At 46.8% G+C, this 27,786-nt stretch overlaps 1 protein-coding gene across 3 annotated transcripts in view; it reads left to right on the top strand.

Annotated features, from left to right (window-relative positions):
* TPMT (thiopurine S-methyltransferase) overlaps positions 1-27,786 on the top strand; it is a 240,762-nt gene that overhangs the window by 205,782 nt on the left and 7,194 nt on the right. For all 3 annotated transcript variants that reach the window (XM_063923228.1, XM_063923230.1, XM_063923229.1), the window contains exon 7: positions 10,301-10,386. In XM_063923228.1, coding sequence (XP_063779298.1) covers positions 10,301-10,386 — 86 coding nt within the window. The remainder of the gene's footprint in view (positions 1-10,300; positions 10,387-27,786) is intronic.

Raw genomic sequence — 27,786 nt, 5'->3', positions numbered from 1 at the left:
GGCAGTCGCCCATGTAAACCGACAGGGCGGCACAAGAAGCAGGATGGCGATGGCAGAAGCCACAAGGATTCTCCGATGGGCGGAAAATCACGTCTTAGCACTGTCAGCAGTGTTCATTCCGGGAGTGGACAACTGCGAAGCAGACTTCCTCAGCAGACACGACCGACACCAGGGAGAGAGGGGACTTCATCCAGAAGTCTTCTAACTGTTGGTAAACCGTTGGGAAAGGCCACAGGTGGACATGATGGCGTCCCGCCTAAACAAAAAACTAGATATTGCGCCAGGTCAAGGGACCCTCAGGCAATAGCTGTGGACGCTCTAGTGACACCGTGGGTGTACCAATCGGTCTATGGATTCCCTCCTCTGCCTCTCATACCAAAGGTACTGAGAATAATAAGAAAACGAGGAGTAAGAACGATACTCGTGGTTCCGGATGGGCCAAGAAGAGCTTGGTACCCAGAACTTACAGAAATAATATCTGAGGACCCATGGCCTCTACCGCTCAGACAGGATCTGCTACAGCAGGGGCCCTGTCTGTTCCAAGACTTACCGCGGCTGCGTTGGACGGCATGGCGGTTGAATTCCGGATCCTAAAGCAAAAGGGCATTCCGGAGGAAGTCATTCCTACGCTGATAAAAGCCAGGAAAGAAGTAACCGCAAACCATTATCACCGTATTTGGCGAAAATATGTTGCGTGGTGTGAGGCCAGGAAGGCCCCAACAGAGGAATTTCAGCTGGGTCGTTTTCTGCACTTCCTACAGTCGGGAGTGACTATGGGCCTAAAATTGGGTTCCATTAAGGTCCAGATTTCGGCTCTGTCGATTTTCTTCCAGAAAGAACTGGCTTCACTGCCTGAAGTTTAGACTTTTGTAAAGGGAGTGCTACATATTCAGCCCCCTTTTGTGCCTCCTGTGGCACCGTGGGATCTCAACGTGGTGTTGAGTTTCCTGAAATCACATCCACTTAAAACTGTGGATCTGAAATAGCTCACGTGGAAAGTGGTCATGTTATTGGCCTTGGCTTCGGCCAGGCGTGTGTCAGAATTGGCGGCTTTGTCATGTAAAAGCCCTTATCTGATTTTCCATATGGATAGGGCAGAATTGAGGACTCGTCCCCAGTTTCTCCCTAAGGTGGTATCAGCTTTTCACTTGAACCAACCTATTGTAGTGCCTGCAGCTACTAGGGACTTGGAAGATTCCAAGTTTCTGGACGTAGTCAGGGCCTTAAAAATTTATATTTCCAGGACGGCTGCAGTCAGGAAAACTGACTCGTTTTTTATCCTGTATGCACCCAACAAAATAGGTGCCCCTGCTTCTAAGCAGACTATTGCTCGCTGGATTTGTAGCACAATTCAGCTGGCGCATTCTGCGGCTGGATTGCCGCATCCTAAATCAGTAAAAGCCCATTCCACAAGGAAGGTGGGCTCATCTTGGGCGGCTGCCCGAGGGGTCTCGGCTTTACAACTTTGCCGAGCTGCAACTTGGTCAGGGGCAAACACGTTTGCAAAATTCTACAAATGTGATACCCTGGCTGAGGAGGACCTTGCGTTCTCTCATTCGGTGCTGCAGAGTCATCCGCACTCTCCCGCCCGTTTGGGAGCTTTGGTATAATCCCCATGGTCCTTACGGAGTTCCCAGCATCCACTAGGACGTCAGAGAAAATAAGATTTTACTCACCGGTAAATCTATTTCTCGTAGTCCGTAGTGGATGCTGGGCGCCCATCCCAAGTGCGGATTGTCTGCAATACTTGTATATAGTTATTGCCTAACTAAAGGGTTATTGTTGAGCCATCTGTTGAGAGGCTCAGTTATATTTCATACTGTTAACTGGGTATAGTATCACGAGTTATACGGTGTGATTGGTGTGGCTGGTATGAGTCTTACCCGGGATTCAAAATCCTTCCTTATTGTGTCAGCTCTTCCGGGCACAGTATCCTAACTGAGGTCTGGAGGAGGGGCATGGAGGGAGGAGCCAGTGCACACCAGATAGTACCTAATCTTTCTTTTAGAGTGCCCAGTCTCTTGCGGAGCCCGTCTATTCCCCATGGTCCTTACGGAGTTCCCAGCATCCACTACGGACTACGAGAAATAGATTTACCGGTGAGTAAAATCTTATTTTCTCGTAGTCCGTAGTGGATGCTGGGCGCCCGTCCCAAGTGCGGACTTTCTGCAATACGTGTATATAGTTATTGCTTAATAAAGGGTTATGTTATGTTGGCATCCATTGGTTGATGCTCTGTTGGTTATTCATACTGTTAACTGGGTAAGTTTATCACAAGTTATACGGTGTGATTGGTGTGGCTGGTATGAGTCTTACCCGGGATTCCAAAATCCTTTCCTTGTAATGTCAGCTCTTCCGGGCACAGTTTCCTTAACTGAGGTCTGGAGGAGGGGCATAGAGGGAGGAGCCAGTGCACACCAGATAGTACTAAATCTTTCTTTAGAGTGCCCAGTCTCCTGCGGAGCCCGCTATTCCCCATGGTCCTTACGGAGTCCCCAGCATCCACTACGGACTACGAGAAATAGAATTACCGGTAAGTAAATTCTTATTTTCTGTGCCTCTAACAGATGTCTATCGTAGCCCCGATGTTCAAATTTAGAGATCATCTCATCCAGCAGTCGTGGTACCTTGGCCTGGTCACTAGTAATACGGCATCACAAATGATGAGGGTGACCCGTATTACTAGTGACCAGGCCAAGGTACCACGACTGCTGGATGAGATGATCTCTAAATTTGAACATCGGGGCTACGATAGACATCTGTTAGAGGCACAGAAACAGAGGGTACTGGGTATGTCCCGGGGTGAATTGTTAAAACCAACTGGTACTAAGGAGAATGTAATCCTACCCTGGAGCAGCAACTATTCGGTGGCCAGCACCATTATACACAAGGCCTCTAAGGCGCTTTGGCCTATAGTGGCATCTGACCCTGATCTCCCAGGGTTGAGAAATATATTAGACCTGTAGCTGCGTTTAGACGGGGCCGAACAGATATCACCGAGATGGGTACGATAAGGAAACCTAATGTTCATTACAAACCCCCGGGATGTTACAGATGCCCCAATTGTGCTACGTGCCGATATATGGTGGCGTGCAAGGAATTTAAGCACCCACATAAAAAAGAAAAAAAGTATTCTATTAGACATGTCATCACATGCAGTACTTCCTATGTAGTATACGCAATCGTCTGCCCATGTGGTTTTCACTACATCGGTCAGACCACGCGCAAATTGAATGAGAGGATGGCAGCCCATCGGTCGGCCATCAAATTGACACTCGAAGGAAAGACGGTTGACCAACCAGTGGCACGCCATTTTAAAATGGCTGGCCACACATTGGGGGACCTAAGATACTTTGGCTTTGATCATGTACCGCTCACGTTACCGGGGGGAGACAGGGCCAAATATTTAGTGGAGAAGGAATCAAGATGGATCATGACGTTGAATACTTTTGCTCCATTTGGTCTTAACGATAAGATCAATTGGAATACTGTATAATTAGGTGTGTTATAGGGTCCGAGTATTTTATTGTTGGGGTATATTCCCCACCAGTTATGGGTTTGCCGATAATTTATTGCTGCATTGGGTAATACTGTTCCAGCAATAGGTGACATATGCATGTGGTTCATGGGGTCCCCGGCATGGGATTTTCCTTGTTGATAATTTGATAATTATATGTATGCGTGTACTGGCATAAATGGATATTATATGTATGCTTGTACTGGCATATATGGATGTGTGGCAATAGGTCACTGAGATGTATTAATGTATGTTTTATGTATTTAATGTATTTTTGTCACTTTTATGTCATAGGTTCTGGCTGGGATCCGGCCGCTGGCATCACAGGAACCTGTCTGCAGAGCCGGAGCACCTACGACTTCCTGCTCCGTAAACAGTGTAGCGGGTGGTGGGCAAGCCGTGCGTTGCCACAGCAACATGATGCTAGGAGCGGAAACGGAAGGGAACGCGCCGGCCGCGGACGGGAACCAGGTGGACAGCGGCAGTGATCAGCGGGAATTCTCACAGGTATTTAAATGTACGTTTGTGTCTGTGTTGTTGTTTTCTGATCTTGTAAGGTATTGAGGACGGAGCGGTGGCTCCGAAACGTGCGTCTACCTGAATACAAGTTATTTGCTCACATACAAACAGTCTCCAGTGCCGTGATTTCGTGAGGAGTGCATGTGATTTTACACTGCTGCACGGAGACTTGCTGCTGTCTCAGAGTTGGAGTGCCGGCTGCTATGGACTACATATACTCATACATATTTATATGTAAATTTACTAGTCCAGTGCAGTTTTATTGTTAATATGTAATAACGTCTGCATTGTACATGTGACTGAGTGTGCCTGTAGCTGTTGTGTGGGATTCCATTCTCCTGTATCACATATTGCTATCACTATATTCTGTACCCTGAGGGGCTATGTGTGTCAGTGTGCCATATATATATATATATATATATATATATATATAGTGTTATATATATATATATATATATATATAGTGTTACACATAGTATAAAATTTGGTATTTTTACTGTGTGTTTCAGTCATATCATACCACTTAAATCCTCTGTTCTGTGTCCTGTGTTTACTGTCACATAATATAGGGGGGTTTTGCAGGTATTGTGTTTGTCTGGCTATATTGTACTGTTACGCCCTAAGGCTACATTCCTTATAATGTCTGCCACACAGGGCGGGAGATCCGCGGACGCTTCTGCATCCTGCAGTACTGGCACCACGGATTTACCTGAGGGGGAAGTTTTAGCTGCTGGTTCAGGCACTGAATGCCATACACCCAGTCAACCTGCAGCACCTGTGGCCAATCAGGACCCACCTTGGGCAGCGTTCTCAAGTATGCTGAGTACAATTAAATCAATCCTTGGTTAGACAAAAGTCTACCACACGCCCCTCTGGGGCCAAGGGGTCATCTAAACGGGCCATTTCTTCCTCATAATCCACTAATATTTCGGATAATTCTTCCGATGAGGATGGGGAATATACTGATACAGTTGCTTTTGATGCGGAATCTACAACCCAGGTTGATGTTCCTGACCTAGTGGAGGCTATTAAGTTAATTCTTCAAATAGATGATGACATTGAGTGTACTACTCCGTCTAAGAAACCTGATAAGTTCAAGCGTCAGAAGGTTGCTAAAGTAGTCTTACCACATTCTGACCACTTAATTGACATACGTCAGAAATCCTGGTTGTCTCCAGGAAATAAATTTTCCCTGTCTAAAAAGATGCTAGCTTGTTATCCTATCCCTGCGGAGTTGAGTAACAAGTGGGAAACTCCACCGCCGGTGGACTTTCATGTCGCCCGTCTTGTGGTATCATCTACTCTGCCTGTCACCACTGTCACCTCATTGAAGGAACCGACGGATAATCGTGTGGAGGGATGCCTGAAGTCTATTTACTCCCTTACTGGTGCGGTACATACAGTAGACCGACTATCGCAGCCTCCTGGGCTTCAAAAGGAATTGAAGCATGGGTTCAGGCAATTGAGGATGAGCTGCCTCAGGATTTTTCTGACACTACCAGACAATATCTGTCGTATATTACCATAGCCTCCTATTGTATTCAGGAGGCGGCCTCTGATGCAGGTGTAATGGCGGCCAAGGCATCTACCACGTCTATCCTGGCTCGTCGAATTATGTGGTTGAGGTCCTGGAAGGTGGACCTGGACTCCAAAAAGACCTTGGAGGTGCTCCCTTTTAAGGAGGATCTGAACAAGATTGTAACTGACTTGGCAACTGCCAAGACTGCGTGTCTCCCAAATACTAATCATTCTGCTTCGAAGGCTAAGCGTTACACCTTTCATTCCTTTCAACCTCCAGGGAAAGCAAAGGGTCAGGTGTATCCACGACAGGCTCATGCTTCTAAAACCACTAAGCCTAAATCCAAACAATCCTGGGACGCCCGTTAGCCGGCTTCCAAACAAGACAAGCCTGCTGCTTGACGGGGCGGGCCTCCACCTGGGGGACCGCAGGGTGGGAGGCCGACTTCTGCAGTTCGCCCAGGCCTGGTTAAAGACCACTTCAGACGCCTGGGTGCGGGAAGTTGTCTCTCACGGGTACGCAATCTCTTTCAAGAGACGTCCCCCTCGCCAGTTTTGCACAACGGTTATCGCTGCGGATCCGTTAAAAGCGCAAGCTCTACACTTGGTTGTACAATCCCTCCTGCATACAGGAGTGGTAGTGCTGGTACCTCTGTCTCAGAGAGGCAGGGGATACTATTTGACCCGGTTTCTAGTTCCGAAACCTAATGGGTCTTTCCGGCCTATACTCAACCTCAAATCATTGAACAAGTTTGTGAGAGTATCCAAATTCCGTATAGAAACTCTGCGCTCTGTAGTGCTGGCCATGGAACCCGAAGACTATATGGTATCCCTGGACATACAGGATGCTTACCTGCACATACCTATTGTCATGTCGCATCAGCAATATCTGCGGTTTGCTAATGGCAACCTACATTGTCAATTCCAGGCACTGTATTTTGGATTGGCCACGGCCCCTCGGATCTTCACCAAGGTCATGGCCGTGATGACGGCTCTTCGCCGTCAGGGAATCAGGATCCTGCCGTATCTGCACGACTTGCTGATCCTGGCAAACTCCCAAGAGGTTCTCCGCAGTCATCTGGAACTGACTGTCCAATTTCTACAAGCCCATGGGTGGCTCATCAACTGGAAAAAATACTCGCTGGTCCCTGCTCGGAGCATGGTGCACCTGGGAGCACTACTGGACACACACAGCCAACGATTGTTTTTGCCTGCAGAGAGAGTCCTGAAACTTCAGGACAGGATCAGATATTTCCTCTCTCACCCAAGAGTGTTGATACACTTGGTGATGCAAGTACTAGGTCTCATGGTGTCGGCTTTCGACATGGCAGAGTACGCTCAATTTCATTCCCGCCCTCTGCAGAGGTTAATCCTTTCCAAGTGGGACGGCCTGCCTCATCGGATCAGGTCTCAAATTATCTCCTTGACTCCAGAGGTTCGTCTGTCACTGAGCTGGTGGCTACAGGACCAACAGTTGAGCAGGGGCCATCCCTTCTAGATCTCCAACTGGATCCTCCTGACAACAGGTGCCAGTCTGAGGGGTTGGGGCGCGGTGTTGGAGCAACACTCTCTCCAGGGTCGGTGGACCCGGGAGGAGTCTCCTCCCGATAAACATTCGGGAATTGCGGGCAGTGTTCAATGTGTTGACACTGGCCCTGCCTCTAGTACAGAACAGGCCTGTTCAAGTACAATCAGACAACGCCACCACGGTGGCATACATAAATCATCAAGGCGGCACTCAAAGCCGCATGGCAATGTTGGAAGTATCAAAAATCCTCCGCTGGGCGGAACGCCATCTGCCAGCAATATCGGCAGTGTTCATCCCCAGAATCCTCATCTGGGAAGCGGATTTCCTCAGTCGTCAGGACGTTCACGCCGGAGAACGACCTGATGGCATCTCGACACAATTACAAGGTTCCGGTCTTCGGATCAAGGACAAGGGATCCTCAAGCAGCGTTCGTGGACGCACTGGCAATTCCATGGAACTTTCGGCTGCCATACGTGTTCCCTCCAGTGTCACTCCTGCCCAGGCTACTATAGAAGTTCAAGCAAAAAAGAGGAATACTACTTCTAGTCACTCCAGCTTGGCCCAGACGGCATTCGTTCTCAGACCTGCAAGGTCTCTTGATAGAGCGTCCTCTTCTGCTTCCTCAATGTCCAGACCTCCTCGTTCAGGGCCCTTGTGTCTATCCGGACCTGGCCAGACTGGCTTTGACAGCGTGGCTCTTGAAGCTTCACTCCTGAGGGCCAAGGGACTCTCTAAGGCGGTTATTCAAACTATGTTGAAGGCCCGCAAACCGGCTTCTGCACAGATTTATTACAGGGTCTGGAATTCTTACTTCACCTTGTGTGCTGCAAAGAATTATGATGCCTCTTCGTACAGAACGTCTAGGCTTTTGGCTTTTCTGCAGCAAGGCCTAGATTTAGTCCTTCGTCTGGCCTTTCTCAAGGTTCATATATCTGCCTTGTCGGTGTGGTTTCAGAGGAAAATCGCATCTATTCCTGACGTTCATACTTTCACTCAGGGTGTTTTACGGATTCAGCCTCCCTATGTCCCTCCTGTGGCTCCATGGGATCTGTCTGTTGTCTTAAATGCCCTGCAAGAGTTTCCATTTGAACCTCTTGAGTCTGTGGATCTAAAAACTGTGGATCTTTGAACTCGCCCTGGTTATCTACCTAAGGTGGTATCTTTTCATCTTAACCAAGAAATTGTGGTTCTGGCCTTTATCTCTTCTGGTTTGTCCTCCAAAGAGCGGTCTTTGGATATAGTACGGGCTGTCCGTATTTACGTAGAGAGGACTGCCTCCCTCAAGAGGTCAGATACCCTTTTTGTACTTTTTGGTTTTCACAAACGTGGCTGGCCTGCGAATAAGCAAACCACGGCCAAATGGATTAGAATGGTGATTGCACCAGCCTATGCGCAGGCTGGACTCCCAGCTCCTGTTGCTATAAAAGCCCATTCTGCTCGGTCTGTTGGACCCTCTTGGACGGCCCGGCGTGGGCGCGTCCGCTGAACAATTGTGCAAGGCGGCTACATGGTCTTCAGTGAACACTTTCATCAGCTTCTATGCCTTTGATACCTACGCCTCCCAGGACACTGGGTTCTTGTGCCCACTACGCTGCGTCCCCTCCCATGAGGATCTGCTTTACGACATCCCCGATGTATTTCCTGTGGAATCCCAGTGTACCCTGCTGCAGAAAATGAGATTTTTCCAGTGTACCTCGCAGAAAGAGATTTAACCATGGTAAGTCTACCATAAATCTCCTTTTCTTTTTAACAGCTACAGTAGAATGACAGGGTAAAGCTACGTACACACTATACAATCTATCGTCCAGTATATCATTCTGACACGGCTCGGAATGGTTTATCATACATGTGATATAGTGTGTACTCCCAGTCCATCATTTCCATCCGTCATTCATTGAATCGTCCCATTGGGTGCGCTGTAATTCCATTGGGAAGATTCCGTCACCAATGCAGCAGGGTTTTAATGATACAGTGCGCTGTCGCACAACGTCGCACTATATGAAGGCGTGTACCAAGCTTAAAATGATGCTAACATAGAATTACAAGAGACCTGGAGGTGAGAGGGGCCTGGCAGTGTTTGTCACTTTCGAGACCACGTCTGTACACTGTAGAGCCCAGAGCAGAGGCCTCTCTTGAGCCAGAACGTTTGACGTGGTGCATGTGCTGCGTTTTCTCTGCTAAAGTGAAGATTGCTGTATTAACAAAGTCAGTGTTTAGCACCGTAACACATTTTAGCACTGTTAATAATTCCCTAAAAAAAAATATCTACTGTATTACTACACATTATTATCCCTACAATACATAGTTTAGCTGTACTTTTATTAACAGTAAATATACTTTTAATGGCTTTATTCATGTTTTAATGTGTTTATTTCAAACAAATTAAGTGCTACATGTATTTTTGCATGCATCTTTCTCAAGCGGTCGACAGTCAATAATATGGTGTCAACAATCAATAAGTCGACACCATATGTCAGCAGGTTCAAAAGGTCAACATACAAAGTGGGCAGTACTGATGGTGTAATGGTTCGCATTACTGCCTTACAGCACTGAGGTCATGGGTTCGAGTCCAACCATGGCCCTAACTGTGTGGAGTTTGTATATTCTCCCCGTACTTGTGTGGGTTTCCTGCGGGTACTCCGGTTTCCTCCCACAATCCCAAAATATACTGGTAGATAAATTGTATCCCAACAAAATTAACCATAGCGTGAATGTGTGTGCGTGTACATGTGGTAGGGAATATAGATTGTAAGCTCCACTGGGGCAGGGACTGATGTGAATGGCCAATGCCAAATATTCTCTGTAAAGCGCTGCAGAATATGTGTGCACTATATAAATAACTGGTAATAAATAATACAAAACGGTTTTCACATGTTTTCCAAAAATTTGCTTGATTTACTATCCATGTGTACATTTATTGGGAATAGTAACCTGCGAGGGTACACGTTTGTACTGATTGTGATCACATAACATAGAATATACAACATTTGGCCTAAAAAAAAAAAAACCTTTTGTCGACCATTTTGTGTGTCAACCTTTTCACCCTATCGATTTTAACCATTGTCGACTCTTTGTACCTGTTGACCTAATGCATGTCAGCCATATGTTGTTAACCTATTAACTGTCTACCTAGACATTGTAGATCTATTATACCACACCCCCTCAAGCACTCTATGGCATTGCAAGTAAAAGTATACATGCAATATTCTTCTTTTCAGTTATGTCAATGTATTGCTGTCACTAATGAATGAGGACGTTCGTTATCTACTTGTTACTGTTGATTATGATCCTAAATTGCATGCAGGTAAGTACACATACAAAAAAATTACCTAAAATGCCTTATTTTTTTATTAAGCTTGCTTCTAACAGCATTTATGCTGCTCCTGTTATACATTGGCACACCATCAATTCACCAAATGATTCCAAATCAAAGTATATCTAATGTATGCTAATTTATGTAGCTCAATATTCCTCTACATGCAAGTTCTACATCACCACACACTTTCCTTTCTCTTGTGCATGGTCCAGTGTTATTCTCCACCAGCTGCTTATTCCATACTATCCCATTGCCATAAACTACTTTTATTAATGTCTTTCACCACATTAGGTACACTTAAGGTCTCCATACACTACTGCGACTTCTCTGCACTAGTATATGGACACCTTTACACTATACCAAAAGTTCCATGGAATTGCCAATGCGTCCACGAACGCTGCTTGAGGATCCCTGGTTCTTGATTCGAAGACCGGAACTTTGTGATTGTGTCGAGACGCCATCAGGGCTACCTCTGGTCCACTTGTCCACTGGGAGTTGAACGACTTCCTGAGAAAGACTCCACTCTCCGGCATGCACGTCCTGCCGACTGAGGAAATCCGCTTCCCAGTTGAGGACACCCGGAATGAACACTTGACGATATTGCTGGCAGATGGCGTACCGCCCAACTAAGGATTTTTGACACTTGCATCATTGCCATGCGGCTTCAAGTGCCGCCTTGATGATTTAGGTATGCCAGCGTGGTGGCGTTGTCTGACCGTACTTGAACAGGCCTGTTCTGTAACATAGGCAGGTAGAGAGACAAAGCATTGAACACTGCCCGCAATTCCCGAATGTTTATCGGGAGGAGTGATTCCTTCTTGGTCCACACGACCCTGGAAAAAGTGTTGCTCCAACACCGTGCCCCATCCACTGGCGTCTGTAGTCCCTGTTGGGGATTCAGAAGGGACGGCCCCTGCTTAACTGCTGGTCCTATAGCCAACAGGTCAGCGACAGACGAACCTCCGGAGTCCAAGAGATCATGTGAGATCTGATACGATGAGGTAGGTAGTCCCACTTGGAAAGAATTAACCTCTGCAGAGGACGGGGATGAAATTGAGCATACTCTACCATGTAGAAAGCAGACACCAGCAGGCCTAGTACTTGCATTGCCGAGTGTATGGACAATCTTGTGCGAGAGAGGAAGTATCTGATCCTGTCCTGAAGCTTCAGGACCTTCTCTGGAGACAGAAACAGCCGTTGACTGTGTGCGTCCAGCAGTGCCCCCAGGTGCACCATGGTCCGAGCATGGACCAGCCAAAACTTCTTCTAGTTGATGAGCCACCCGTGGGCTTGTAGGAAGTTTAACGTCAGCTGTAGATGACTGAGGAGGACATCGTGGGAGTTTGCCAGGATCAGCAAGTCGTCTAGATACAGGAGGATCCTTACTCCCTGGCGACGGAGATGAGCCGTCATCACGGCCATAACCTTGGTGAAGATCTGAGGAGCCGTGGCCAGTTCAAACGCCAGAGCCTGGAACTGATAGTGAAGGTTGCCAATACAAACCGCAGATATTGCTGATGCGATATGGCAATAGGTATATGCAGGTAAGCATCTTGTATATCCAGGGATACCATATAATCTCCAGGTTCCATGGCCAGTACAATTGAGCGCAGTGTTTCCATACGGAACTTGGATACTCTCACAAATTTGTTCAGTGATTTGAGGTTGAGTATAGGCCGGAAAGACCCATTGGGTTTCGGTACTAGACACAGGGTCGATTAGTATCCTCTGCCTCTTTGGGATAGAGGTACCGGCACCACCACTCCTGTATCCAGGAGGGAACTCACAGCCAATTGTAGAGCTTGCGCCTTTAACGGATCCGAAGGGGTAACCGTTGTGCAAAACTGGCGAGTGGGACGCCTCTTGATGCGTCTGAAGTGGTCATTAACCAGACCTGGGTGAATCGCAGAAGTCAGCCTCCCAGGGGGACCCCCAGTGTGATGCCTGTCCAGTCATGAAGCAGGCTTGTCATGTTTTGAAGCAGGCAGACGGGCTGCCCAGGATTGTTAGGACTTGGGCTTAGTGGTTTTTTGTAGCACAAGATAATCTCGGGTATGCCTGACCTTCGCTTTCCCTTGAGGCCGAAAGCAGGGAAAAGTGGTACCTTTTGCCCTGTGCAGAAGGAGTAGCATTTGAGAGAAAGGCAGACGTAGTAGTCGCCGCTACAGACCCAATTTTTAATTAGGTCTTCCCCAAATAGGATGTCCCCAGTAAAGGGAAATACCTCCAAGGACTTTTGGAGTCCAGTTCCACCTTCCATGACCTCAACCACAGAATACGGTGAGCCAAGACAGACGTATTTGACGCCTTGGCAGCCGACACACCCGCCTCGGGACGCCTCCTGGTGTAAAAAAGGTGGCGTGGTATTGTGAGACTGGGAATGTCTGGCATTGTCAGATATATCCTCGGGCAGCTCATTCTCTATTGCCTGATCCAGTCGTCTATCTACTTTGCAGTCCCAAGAGGACGCAATCGTGGTCTATGTACAACACCTGCAAGGGAGTCTTAGACTTCAGGCATCCCTCCACACACTTATCTGTCGATAACTACATTGAGGGGACAGTGGCAACAGGCAGAGTGAACGGCACCCGAGATGGGCGACACATTAGTTCACTAGTACTGAATTAACCACTTGTTATATAACTCTGCAGGTAGAGGATAGCAAGCTAATGCCTGTTGCAGATAGTGGGAATGTCTTTACAGGATTAGACCAGGGGTCTTGTCGGATGTCCACTTAATGGTCAGATTGTGGTAATAGAGTTTTAATTACCTTCTGACGTGTGAAAATATCCGTTTGCTTAACCACAGTAAGGGAATCCACTTATCAGTGATTTGAAGGATTTGCTTACTAGTAACCACGAGGGCAGTGGCATCATATAGCAATGAAGAATCCTTGTCAGCAACACCTAATATAGGGGCAGACAGGACAGCATATCCCCCCTCTCTTCAGATAAGATATCTGAGAGATTATTGGATAGGGAGGAGGAAGCAGCTCGCTTTAGAAGACCCAGAGACACGAGAGTGACCTGGCATTCAGTTTTGCTTGACCAAGGAATGAGTCATACACTGCAACCTGTGAGGCAAAAATTTTCCCACCCAAAGTGGAGTAACCATTGGGACATCAGTGACTGTAATGTGACAGGTGGTCCCATAGAGGGCATAAAGCATTCAACTAGAATACCCAGTAGGTTTGAGAACGCAGCCCAGGACAGCTTCTGATTGGTTACAGAAGCTGCAGACTAACTGGGAGATGTATGAGACATAGTACACAGACCATTACACAAAACTTTCCCCTCAGGTAAATCCGTTGTGCATGCTCTGCAAGATGCAGGAGCGTCCCCAGATTTACTGCCCTATATGTTAGACACTATACACAAATGCAGCAGAGAGCAGTTTAGTACGATGAAGCCAGACAGAGTACAATACCTGCGAATAAATCCGTTAGCATGTGACTGAGTACTCAGTACACAACATCTGCGAATAAATCCGGTATTATGTAACTGAGTTTACAGTAGAATACACGTAATAGGTAAATACTGTGACGCACTATATATGGACCCAGACGCACCTAGTCCCCTAGGGTACAGTATACAGTGATAGACATATCTGGGATACACTGCAGTGAAATCACATAGCAGATACAGATACACATAGTCACGTTTGCAATGCAGATAAATATTTCCGTGACAAAATGACATTACATTATTATGTGAACACATAAGATAGATAGATAGATAGATAGATAGATAGATAGATAGATAGATAGATAGATAGATAGACACACACACACACACACACACAAGGAATAGGGGTACGGGACCAAATATGATTAATGGTGAATACTCTATGTGACCATTAAATGGAACCTAAAAGCCAATATCAGTAACAAATATATAAATTTAATAAAATATCATAAAGGAGCTGAGCAAAATTACAAATACAGTTATAAAAAAAATTAAACAAAAACAATGAGTACTGAGTCTGAAGGATAAAAAACTTCTCAGTGCACGGTGGAGGTCAAATTAGAGGAGCCCAACGCGTTTTGTCCTGTCTGGACTTCATCTGAGACCGGATGTATATATCAGAATACTCGTACAATATATTCTGGCACAGGTACACTTGTTCTTAACTAACGCTGTCTTATTATTGTGTCAAAGTCGAAAAATATTGTAATGCATATGCCTTGTACTAACCCCATGCACATGCCCGCTGCTCGTGCACTCAGTCCGCCGTGCATGCACATATCCACAATTTGCGTAGGATCGCTCCGGCGATCATGCGCGTGATATGGGTATTTACGGCGGAGTTTGTGAGCGCGTAGAGGGTTATTAGAACATTACATATTTAACCCAAATAGTGCATTTTGTTCCCATAGTTCCCTTGCACCACATCAGCGAGTATCAATAGTTTAAACAGTTCCAGGACTAAGAGATTCGCCTTTGCATGATAGGAAGGGTCAGATAAAGGTTGGAAGGTGATGTCTAGTATCCAGCTGTAGGGTATTTTGAGGGTAACATTCCGGTGTTGGTTAGAGAAAGATCGCATGTTCCAGCGTATAGTTATGTGCAGAAGTAGAATATAGATATTAACTGTATTTACTGTATATTATGTATGCGGCGGGAATCCAGAGGATACCACCCACCAGAGCAGTTGGGGAAAGACATCGCCCACCTTTTCAAATCAACCTATGACCTCTTCTGTTATGAGGAGACACATCTCTGTGTCCAATGGACAATGAGATTACAGTGACCATTGTATTGTGTATGTAAGTTGTGTATAAAAAGACGGTTGTTGCCTGGCCGGTCAGAAGACTCTGAACGCTTTCTATCTGACTAGCGGAGGACCGGCCGGGTTACGCTTGCGAACATTCTCACGTATGTACATTCTCTGTAGCCATTATTCTGTTTAGATTTATCTGGTTAGCCTGTAGTGCAGGGGTGGGCAATTATTTCAGCTTAGGCGCCACTTGACATTTCCTGTCAGTATCCGAGGGCCACATACAAAATAGCAGCTCGCCCCACTTGCCAAAAATATAGGGACGTGGCTTCATGTGGAAGGGGCGTGGGCAACAAATAATACAGATTCATATTAGGCTGCACAATAGTCTCCATTATTCAAATTGCGCCACACAGCACCACTTACACACATTACACCAGGTAGAGCCCCTTTTACACACATTACGGCAGGTAGAGAGCCTTTTTACACATTAACATTTTATTTAGGATAATTATTGTGCAGCAAACAAATTATCCAGTGTCTTATGGCCCCCTGGGGAAAGGTGTGACACGGTGACAGAACACGGTGGGGGTGACACAGTGACAGAACACGGTGGGGGTGACAGAACACGGTGGGGGTGACAGAACACGGTGGGGGTGACACAGTGACAGAACACGGTGGGGGTGACACGGTGACAGAACATGGGGGGTGTGACACGGTGACAGAACACGGAGAGGGGGGGTGACAGTGACAGAACACTGGTGTGTGACACGGTGACAGAACACGGTGGGGGTGACACAGTGACAGAACACGGGGAGGTGACAGTGACAAAACACGGATGTGTGACACGGTGACAGAACACGGGGGGTGTGACACAGTGAAAGAACACGGGGAGGGGGGGTGACAGTGACAGAACATGGTGGGGGTGACACGGTGACAGAACACGGGGAGGGGGGTGACAGTGACAGAACACGGGGGGGTGACACAGTGACAGAACACGGTGGGGGTGACAGTGACAGAACACGGATGTGTGACACGGTGACAGAACACGGGGGGTGTGACACAGTGAAAGAACACGGGGAGGGGGGGTTACAGAACACGGTGGGGGTGACAGTGACAGAACACGGGGGGTGACATGGTGACAGAACATGGTTGGGTTGACAGCGACAGAACACGGGGAGGTGACACAGTGACAGAACACGGGGGGTGTGACACAGTGACAGAACACGGGGTGTGTGACACAGTGACAGAACACGGGGAGGTGACACAGGGACAGAACACGGGGGGTGTGACATAGTGACAGAACACGGGGGGTGTGACACAGTGACAGAACACGGGGGGGGTGACACGGTGACAGAACATGGGGGGGGTGACACGGTGACAGAACACGGGGAGGGGGGGTGACAGTGACAGAACACGGGTGTGTGACACGGTGACAGAACACGGTGGGGGTGACAGAACACGGGGAGGGTTGACAGTGACAGAACACGGGTGTGTGACACAGTGACAGAAAACGGTGGGGGTGACACAGTGACAGAACACGGGGAGGGGGGGTGACAGTGACAGAACACGGATGTGTGACACGGTGACAGAACACGGGGGGTGTGACACAGTGAAAGAACATGGGGAGGGGGGTGACAGTGACAGAACATGGTGGGGGTGACACGGTGACAGAACACGGGGAGGGGGGTGACAGTGACAGAACACGGTGGGGGTGACAGTGACAGAACACGGATGTGTGACACGGTGACAGACACGGGGGGTGTGACACAGTGAAAGAACACGGGGAGGGGGGGGTGACAGAAAACGGTGGGGGTGACAGTGACAACACGGGGGGGGGGGGTGACATGGTGACAGAACATGGTGGGGTTGACAGCGACCGAACACGGGGAGGTGACACAGTGACAGAACACGGGGGGTGTGACACAGTGACAGAACACGGGGGTGTGACACAGTGACAGAACACGGGGAGGTGACACAGTGACAGAATACGGGGGGGGTGACATAGTGACAGAACATGGGGGTGACATGGTGACAGAACACGGGAGGGGTTGGTACAGCGAGAGCTAAAGATCTCTCCCCCAAACCTAAAAACAGTCTGACGCCACTGCCCGCACACACAAATATACGCACACTATCACACACACACACACACTTTCACTTTTCCCATTAACTTACTGATCTGGCTGGAGGTGGCAGGAAGGATGGATCTGTAGCAGTCTGGCTCTTGTCCCGTGTAGCTCCGCCCCCTGAGGTCCCGTGTAGCCCCGCCCCCTCATCGGCATGTAGCCTCGCCCCCTTCTCGGCTGAACACAGCCGTTGTCACTGGGGACTCTGGAGGAGGCTGCTACAACGGAGCAGCAGGGGAGAGAGGCGCCGCTGGCAGCTTGGAGGTACTGCAGTGCAGAGCAATGACAAGCAGCTCAGCCGGTCGGGCCGCTTGTCATTGCTCGCTGGTGGGAGGCAGTGGGCCGGGCAGGATCGGTTTGCGGGCCGTATTTTGCCCACCCCTACTGTAGTGTATGATTTGTACTGTTTTACCTTTTGGAAAATCCACTGTGGCCTTAGAACCCTGTGGTTTCAACTACAAATCTGTGTTGTGTCTTCACTTTCCTGCAAGGGTTTTAAAGTGTATTTATCTGTATAAGGTGTATAAGTATTGATAAGGTGTACGCACTGCGGGTACTTTGTACCGTCATCGCTACTTAAGGTTTAAGGTATAACATCGTTGCAGTACTTTGCTGCTAAAGGTTTTAAAGTGTAATCATATCATCTCATTGTATCATTAACGAGGTTTAAAGGTTATCAATTGTGTGTGCGTGCGCTGTGTGTACTCTGTACACTCAGCGCGGCGTGTGTACGCCAAGTACGTACCACGTGCAGGACTCTGTACGCAAATAGCGTACAAAGTGCGTAGCACGTGTATTCAGTCTAGCGGCCATAGCGGCTCCACGGTAATAGTGTATCTAGAGGTATAGCTTTTCGGTCTAGGATAATATCGACATTATCAATTGGGTGCTCGTCCGGTTCTTCCTCATACCCGCAGCCTAGCAGGTTTATGCAGACTTTATCAGCAAAGGGCGGATAGGTATCCCCTGTAAGCCTTCTCTTGGTCGGTGGATACACTAGTGCTGATTAGATAAGCGTCTGCCCTGCATGGTTTGTAGGGATGCTGGAGGGATCCGTAAGGTAAGAACGCAAAAGCTATTTTTTTTTATTTTTTTTTTAAATCTGCAAATTTCTGTTTGGCGCCAAATGCGCACACAACACACGCATACACCTGTATTTTGTACTTTGCATATATGCGAGCATTATTGCCGTAAGCATTGATTACTAGATTCATTTTGACCTGTACTGAGAAAATTTGTTGCTATTTAGTTAAAATATAGTTAATAGTTAAGGAAGTAAGTGTAAGACGCACACGCAGCCTGGCCTAGTTGTAAAGGTTTATACAGTAGAAACTGTGTGTTGTGTTCAGTAAGCGATTATAGTTAAATATCGCTTACATTTATAGAAGTGTGGGTTTTGTAGTACTGCGGACGTACGGCCTTTGTACACATGTCTCGGACAGCGTACGGGACTGCGTACGCAACGTAAAGGCATACACACGTGGCGTGTTCACGCAACGTGCGTAAAAGTACGACCGCTAAATACAAATCGCACAATAGCATTGTTTTAGTTTAGGCGCGAGACGGTAGCCACGCGATAATAGCACAAATTGATCAGTTTTCCAATATTTAATTTAAAAACCTTTTTTACTGTATCACCTCTGGAACTAAGGCTGTTTTATCTGAATGAAAGTTAATTTTCTGTACAGAAAAACCAAAGTGTATATGAGTGAACGAGCGTGAGTGTGCAAACAATAAAGGTTTTGTGGACCCAGGGAATTCGGGATCCTTTAGGAGACCACACCAGGTGAGTGGACACTTGGTGGCGTGAGAGTGGCTTGCTCACGTTAACATTGATTAAGGTACAAAGGAGCAAGTAGTAGATAACAGCAGATGAAGAGGTCAGCGAAGTCAGAAAACCGCTGACAAAGTCAAACGAAGCTCTGAATACCACGGCCTAAAAGGTCAGCGAGGTTTTTGTGTAGAGAGCGCAAAACCCAGGTGGTTGGCGTAGAACCCATATAGGCCCGTTCAGATACGCTCCGGCTGAGGTTTCGCAGCCTGAAAAATGATTCCATTGGTCGCACGGCGGATAAGTAACAGTTACCTATACGCTGGGCGATTGGACCGCGCGTTCGTGGGTGCAATACTTAGCCCACCGCGATACCCTTTTACAAGTTTTGCGTAAAATCGCGGGATCATTGGCGCTAGGTGTAGCACACGCAACGTGATTTGTGTAACAATTTTTTTGTTTTAAGGGAGTTTTCGCTGGTCACTCAGGAAATCTCCAACGCCAATATTTACTGGGAAGGGTAAGTCACTCCCACACACTTTCAGTAAATAGAGGTTACACAGGGGCCCTAGGTTGGGTACGTACCGGCGCTGACGACAGTGTTTAGGTGTATTGGCCAACGTGGGCGTGAGTGGGTGAGAGCGCTCGGAGAACTTTCACCGTTGCCTTATAATTGAGTATTTAGTTTTTTTGTAGGAATTAGCTGAGAAGGCAATACCTGCAAAAGATGGGGGCCAGTTGCTCAAGTAAGGGACGATCAACCAGGGTTCAGGTTGATATTCCGCGGCCCAAGGGGTCGGCGAGGTACATAATGTGTGAGAAATATGGATCACACGCAGAGGTTTTATGCAATAAATGGGAACGTATGACTGCGGAAGATAGGGAACCATTCCCTAAGGTAGGCAGTTTTAATCCAGAGGTGTTGCAGAATTTAAGGATTAGGATATGTCTGTTAAAATCCCGAAAAGAAAGGATCAGACACTCAAACTGTTTACATTTATGGCAACGAGAGAGTGATATGCAAAGGGAACTAGCTCACGCAGCCGGTTCCAACTCTAGCAGGAAACTGATTGCAACTGCACCACCACCACCGTATATTACAGGGGAGAAAGTGGCTACAGACAATGGCATACTAATATATGATAAGAGTGAACTTGATAAATGTATTAATGCTAACCCGTGCAAGTTGTATCCCATCTTAAACTTCCCTCAGGACTGCGACCAAGAAGATGAGCCCAGCACGATATCGGTACTCTCTCTAGCAGCCACCATACAAGACACACAAGTGGGCACGGCCCAACCAGTAAGAACAGTAGCAAAGGCCCCTAGCGGAGGGACAGGTGAGGTCGTGTCCACAGGTAAGTACGGTACAGTACATTATGCAGAGACAATTGCACCTCACATTGTAGAAGCAACCCAGAATGATGTAATTGAACTAAATCCTGTCAGGGTGATCGCAGTCCCCAATGGGAAGACTGACGCTCAGGGAATCACTCCCGTCAGGAACATTGCTATGCATTGTCCTTGGTCCCGGACAGAATTGAGGACAATTATGTCTGAATTTCCCGATCCCAGAAAGGATCTAGCCGCATGTCAGAGGTTTATTAGAGAACTAGATAACGCCACCGAACCCACAAACAAAGATTGGCGGACAGTGCTACGGGCATGTTTGCCCTCCAATATTGACCCTGTGAAATTCATTGCTGATTGTAAATTAGACGCAGAAGTACCTCTCACTGATGAATACACTCAGGAGAATGTAAAACAGATCAATCTGCAGTTAGGGGTATATTTCCCTACTGTTGTCAAGTGGAATAAAATCTTTTCCATAAGACAAAAAAGAAGGTGAAACTGCTTCTGAATATTTCCATCGAGCACTGCAGGAAATGGCTAGATACACTGGGGTCGAGGACATTAAGGAAAATGTACATCATAGAGAGGTAGCTGTGTCCGTATTAATGGACGGCTTGAAAGAAACGTTGAGAACAAGGGTACAAACCACTCAACCTAACTGGAGAGGTATTTCGGTGGCTGCATTAAGAGAGTCCGCTATCGAGCACGATCGGAACATCATTAAGCACAGGGAGTCACGGGGATAAGCTGATGACCGTAAGTATCAAAGCCCTGACAACGAAGCCACATCAGCCAAAACCCCAGACCCCTGATGGTAAGTCGTATGTAGTGAAATGTTATAATTGCAAGAGGGAAGGACATTACGCACGGAATTGTAATTATAAAAGCAACGTATATCGACCCCCTAGATCAGAACATGACTCACAGCATAACACACGTAATTGGGATCAGGGATCGCACAGGAGGAATTATGAGCCACACGCAGGGGAAACAAGGAAGTACCCACCTAGGAGGGACTGGCAGACCTCTGGAAATTCTCAGCTACCCCCCCTCACATATTGTAGCTGCCAGCGCGCTGCGGGAGGGTCACAACATACAATAGGGGTTAGGCCACACCTGTAGTTTGCAGCCAGTGAAGTTGATTGCTAGCCTTGGAAATGAACCCGAGGTTACAGTTGATGTAGCTGGTAGATCACTACCTTTCCTTGTAGATACAGGGGCGGCCAGGTCAGTGTTAAATTCAACGGTAGGTATGAAAACAACGGGTAAAACAATTTCAGCAATGGGGGTAACAGGAGTAGTGCAACACTACCCTTTAAGTAGACCAGCGGAGATTACGATAGGGCCTTTGGAGACCAAGCACTCCTTTTTGCTAGCTGCATCGGCTCCGACTAATCTACTTCGGAGAGATTTATTGTGCAACATGGGGTGTGTCATATATTGTACTCCTGAGGGTGTTTTCTTAGATATACCCGAGAATCACGTTCAGGAAGTGCACGATATGTTAGACACCCCACAAAGGTTGATGTCACACTCTGCTGTTATAGACAAGTGTCCAGCCAAGGTAGAGGAAATGATCTCCCAGATACCGGAATCCCTCTGGACCAAAGATGGACAAGACACTGGATTGATGGCAAATGTAGCTCCTGTAGTAGTGCAAGTAAAAGATGGTAGGATAGCTCCAAAAATCCCACAGTATCCTCTGAAGCCAGAGGTGGAATTAGTTGTGTACCCAGTCATAGAGCGCTTGCTACAACAGGGCATCCTAGTTAGGACGTCCAGCACTGCCAATAGTCCCATCTTCCCTGTGAAAAAGAGTGGGTGGAGGGGTTACCAGCTAGTGCAGGATCTAAGGGGGATAAACAAGATAGTTGAGAGCCAATTCCCCGTAGTGCCAAATCCAGCTGTCATCCTCATGCAAATTCCCCCTACTGCGAAATTTTTCACTGTCATTGACCTATGTTCTGCTTTCTTCTCGGTCCATCTGCACCCTGACAGCCAATATTTGTTTGCATTTACATATAGGGGAGTACAGTACACCTGGACTCGCCTACCCCAAGGTTTCATTGACAGCCCAAGTATTTTCTCCCAGGCTTTGCATGACTGTTTACAATCCTATCAACCTGAGAGCGGATCAGTATTAATACAGTATGTAGATGACTTACTGCTGTGTTCAGATTCACTCGAAGCATCCTTGAAAGACACGAAACAGCTTCTGTTTCACCTTTCTAATACGGGACACAAGGTTTCAAAGGATAAGTTACAGTTGTGCCAGACCAAGGTAAAATATTTGGGACATTGCTTGACACAAGGACTGAGACACCTCACCGCTGATAGAATACAGGCGATTCGCGACATGACTCTGCCACAAACACAGCAGCAGATCCGCACTTTCCTTGGAATGTGCGGGTACTGCCGAAACTGGATCCCAGGGTTCTCCATACTGGCTTTACCTTTACAGGAAATGGTCTCCTCGAACAAACCAGATCGGATCTCTCACACAGATGAGTCCGAACTGGCATTTGAGAGACTTAAACAATGCCTATCACAGGCACCTGCATTAGGCATGCCAGATTATGGGAAACCTTTTGAGTTGTACGGTACGGAAAGTGCTGGGTGTGCGGCAGGTGTCCTAACCCAGAGACATGGTGATGCCAGCAGGCCGGTAGCTTACTACAGTGCACAGTTGGACACCATAGCACGGTCTCTCCCCACATGCTTGCGAAGTGTTGCAGCGATAGCCTTGCTAGTGAGTAAAAGTGAAGATGTAGTGTTGGGACACAACCTGACCATCCATACACCTCATGCAGTGTCAGCCTTACTGAACTCTGCCCAAACCAGACATGTCTCATCAGCACGGTTTACAAGGTGGGAATTAGCACTAATGGCACCTGTGAACATCACCATAAAGAGATGCAGCGCACTAAATCCTGCAACTTATTTCCCAGGTGTGCCTGGACAGGCACAAAGGGTGGAGGATGAGAGTGATGGTGAAGGAGGATTTAGTATAGACACTGACACACATGATTGTATGGAATATCTGAACCAAACTTTCACTGCAAGACCCGACATTAATGACAACCCACTGGAAGGCGTAGATTTTACTTTTTACACTGACGGTAGTTGCCACAGACAGACAGACTCGGGAGACTTGTGTACTGGATACGCAGTCGTAGATGACAAAGGTATCATAGAAGCTGAACCCCTGGACCCACCGCACTCAGCACAAGTTGCTGAGCTGGTCGCCCTAACCAGAGCGTGTGAATTGGCTAAGGGTAAGTCAGCCAATATATATACAGATTCTATTTATGCCTTTGGAGTAGTGCATGATTTCGGGGCCCTATGGCGCCTCAGAAATTTCATGACGGCAGCTGGCACACCTGTAGCGCATGCATCCCATATAAAAAGGCTTCTAATAGCGATACAGGAACCTGACAGAGTGGCTGTTATCAAGTGCAAAGCCCACACTTACAGTCAAGACCCAGTGTCACTTGGTAACAGCCGGGCAGACGAAGCTGCTAAATCAGCAGCCAGCACCCCCATACAGACAGATATCACACAACTGATGGTATTCAATACCGTCAACACACAAAAATTAAGTGAAATGCAAAATTTGTGTTCTCCATAGGAAAAGGCAGTCTGGAGGTCAAAAGGATATGGCCGGGAGTCCTCAGGACACTGGACAGATGGACAAGGTAAGCCAGTAGCCCCCAGAGCATATCTTCCAAGCTTAGCTGAGGCGGCACACGGTCTGACTCATCTGGGCAAAGAGGGCATGTGTAAGCTGGTAAGAGCCTACTGGTGTGCGCCAGGATTCTCTTCTCATGCGGGTAAGAGAGCAATGACATGTCTTATCTGCTTGAGGAAGAATATTGGAAAGTCAATACCAACAGAACCATCCCATATCCCGCCAACAGACGGCCCTTTTCAGGTAATACAAATTGATTTCATACAGTTACCACCCTGCAGAAATGTAAAATATGTGTTAGTTTGTATTGACGTGTTTCAAATTGGGTAGAAGCGTTCCCCGCTGCCACAAATACTGCTACGTTCACTGCAAAGAAAATTGTGCAGGAATTTGTGTGCAGATATGGTATCCCTAGGATAATTGAAAGCGATAGGGGTACCCATTTTACAGGTGAAGTCTTTCAGGTTATGTGCAAACTGATGGGAATTAATAGTAAGCTGCATACTCCGTACCGCCCACAGGCAAGTGCGAAAGTGGAAAGAGTAAACAGCACTATTAAGAACAAGCTGAGCAAAGTGATGGCTGAAACTGGATTGTTATGGCCAGAAGCTTTGCCACTAGTATTGTACAGCATCAGAACCACTCCCAGGTCCCCCCTTAACCTATCACCCTTTGAGATTCTTTTTGGTCGACAACCCCATGTAATGATTGACCCCCAGGATGATTTGAAATGCAATAATGAGGTGACTGTAAAATATATGGTTAAGATGAGCCAGCAGTTGAGGAATCAAAACAGAAATCTGAAACTGATGATTCCTGACCTACCAAACAGTAATTGTCATGACATTGAACCTGGGGATTATGTAATGATTCGAAATTTTCTACGCACAGGTTGCCTTATTGACAGATGGGAAGGACCGTACCAAGTCTTACTAACCAGCACGACAGCATTAAAGGTTGCCGAGAGAGAGACTTGGGTCCACTCGTCCCACTGTAAGAAGGTCGCTGACCCAGAGAGAGCCCGTGACAAAGAGCAGAGTGTAGAGGAAATCGTATCACTGGAGTGCCTGTTTCGGGAAGGTTGAGAGGCAGGACTGTTGTCACGGCACCTGAGCACAGAGAACTACAAGACCAGAGGCGGTTGTCGCACCAAAATTTCTTTTTCCTTTTTATTATTTTCTCCATCTCCCATTACCCCCCTTTTTCCCCCTTCCTTGCTCCTTTTTCTCTCCCCTTAACAAGATGGACTTACCCCAAGAGACTGCATTCCGGGTTTTCCTGTTGACCCTGTTGTTGACCAGAGCAGTCTGTTTCGGTGAGAGTACCAGAGAGAGGTCGAGAAAGGATCTGGAATGGGTTAAGATGGCAAGGACGAATTTGTAGAATTCCAAGAGCAACACATCCACCGAGCAAAGTGGAGTATCAGAAAACGATCTGGTAGTCAAGAAACTAGGAGGCACTGTGAAGGGTTATTGGCTGAGGAAAATTGTATTTGTAGAAACTGTGAAAACATAGTTGAGGAAGGGTGCATCCAGAGATGTCAGTCCAGCCTTAATATCAACATGGACCGTCATCCATTGAGTGATTATCACTCATTAGTGGGTAAGGTTTTAAACCAAACAGAATGCTGGGTGTGCTCACAAGTACCTCAAGGTCAGAGCAAGTTAGGACTAGTACCGTATCCATTAACAATAGATGAGGTACTTGAATTAAGGGGTGGGAGACCGGTGGACAAGAAATTTAATATTTCTAGACCCCCTAGTTTGAAGCTCCACCAATATCATGTGGATAGATCCTTAATATGTTTCAACATTTCCAATTCCCGAAAGCCGGGAAATTGGGAAGTGACATGGAATAACCAAACCATGGCATTTTCACACAGAGCCGACAGAATACCCGTAGACACTGAACTTATACGCCAAATAGCCGACGGTGGAAGGTATTTTCGGTACAGGTATACTCTAGGAAGTAGGACCATGCGGGTTGGAGAAGTATCACCAGGATACTGTGCGCATATCATACAGCCTGATACGTGTACTGAACAGATGAGAGAGTTAGGGATAGGATTTTTCACTTGGAAGGTTTGCAATATGGTAATGTCATATTCTGTCCCATATGTTCTCCCCGATGATGCATATTTCATATGCGGGAGGAAGGCGTATAAGTGGCTTGCCCCAAACTCAGAGGGATTCTCTTACATTGGAAGAGTGTTGCCAGAAGTAATGACCATAACCCATAATAAGATGAAAGACGTTCACCGCAATGCTCAAGCTCCTTACTCTCACACTCACTATGAACACATCGTTAAGAGACACCTTATAGATAGGACAGAGCACGCAGCCTCCGATTTAATTCACGAATCCACCGGGATTCAATTCCTACTCGCGTTAGAGGAATTATACCGCCAGAGGAATTATAAATTATAGGTATATTACGCGCTAGCGAATCTGATAGATAATATCACCGAGATGTATGATGACACCTTCAGGTATACAGGGAGGGAGTTGCAAGCTTACAAAACGGAACTGATCCAGCACAGGATGGTTCTAAATTATATCACAGCGGTGACAGGCGGGTACTGTGTCACCTTGGCAACTCAGTATGGTGTGAAGTGCTGTACGTACATTACAAACAGCACTGATGACCCAACCGAGGTCATAGATCAAAAGATGGACGATATCTTGCAGTTGAAGTGGGCGTTCGAGGAGACACAACCTTACCCTTACTGCTGTGAGTAATGAACTGACCGGCTGGGTCTCATGGTTGAACCCACGCAATTGGTTCTCAGGTTTAGGAGAATGGGCTCAAAATGTTATCATGAGTGTAGGAAAGTTTCTCCTTTGTATCCTGGGAGTTGTCATAATGATTGGTTTGATATTTAGGTGTGTTCGAATTTTAACGCGGCGCAAGCGCGGTACCAAAGTGATGAGTTTGAGGAGCTGGGGCATTGTTACAGCAACTGATTTAATTTATGACCCATCAATAGAGACAATGTTGTGATAAAACGTGATTCCACGGTCCGTTTCTTTCACCCGTTTTTCCTCTGTTTTTCTCTCAGAAAAAAATACACCCATCCAGAAAAGACTTTGATGAACACTCTCAGCAAAAATACACCCATCCAGAAAAGACTTTAATGAACACTCTCAGGAAAAAAAATACACCCATCCGGACAAGACTTCGATCAACACCCAAGAACGATTGCACAAATGTTATGTGATTGTATTTTTGATATGTTTCTTATCTTCATTTCTACAACCTTCAGGTAGTGACACACATAGTCGACAGGTGATATCCACATATTAGCATTCACATGTTTTCCCCCTCCATGTATCATCAACTAAATGTGCACCACATTTGTTGGAACAAGAAGCCGAAAAGAGCTCGGTAGTGTTTGTTGGCCCACTTACAGACCCTTAATACGGGATGAGAAGGATTTAATGTATACTTCGCAATACCTCGAACATGGATTTCATACATACATGCTTTTACTATCCCACTAGTTCATACATTTCCCGCCTACACCTCTCCTCCTACCATCCAATCATTTATGGATAATGTATTGTATCTTTTTATCCAACCATATGTAGATATTGTATTATATATTTTTCTGTTTAATGTTTAGATAGTGGCAGTTATTGTTGACTGCCAAAGGGTGGACTGTCGAAGTCGAAAAATATTGTAATGCATATGCCTTGTACTAACCCCATGCACATGCCCGCTGCTCGTGCACT

This window comes from Pseudophryne corroboree, chromosome 5 (assembly GCF_028390025.1).
Source record: "Pseudophryne corroboree isolate aPseCor3 chromosome 5, aPseCor3.hap2, whole genome shotgun sequence".
Classification (NCBI taxonomy): domain Eukaryota; kingdom Metazoa; phylum Chordata; class Amphibia; order Anura; family Myobatrachidae; genus Pseudophryne; species Pseudophryne corroboree.
This window is presented reverse-complemented; position numbering and strand designations above follow the sequence as displayed.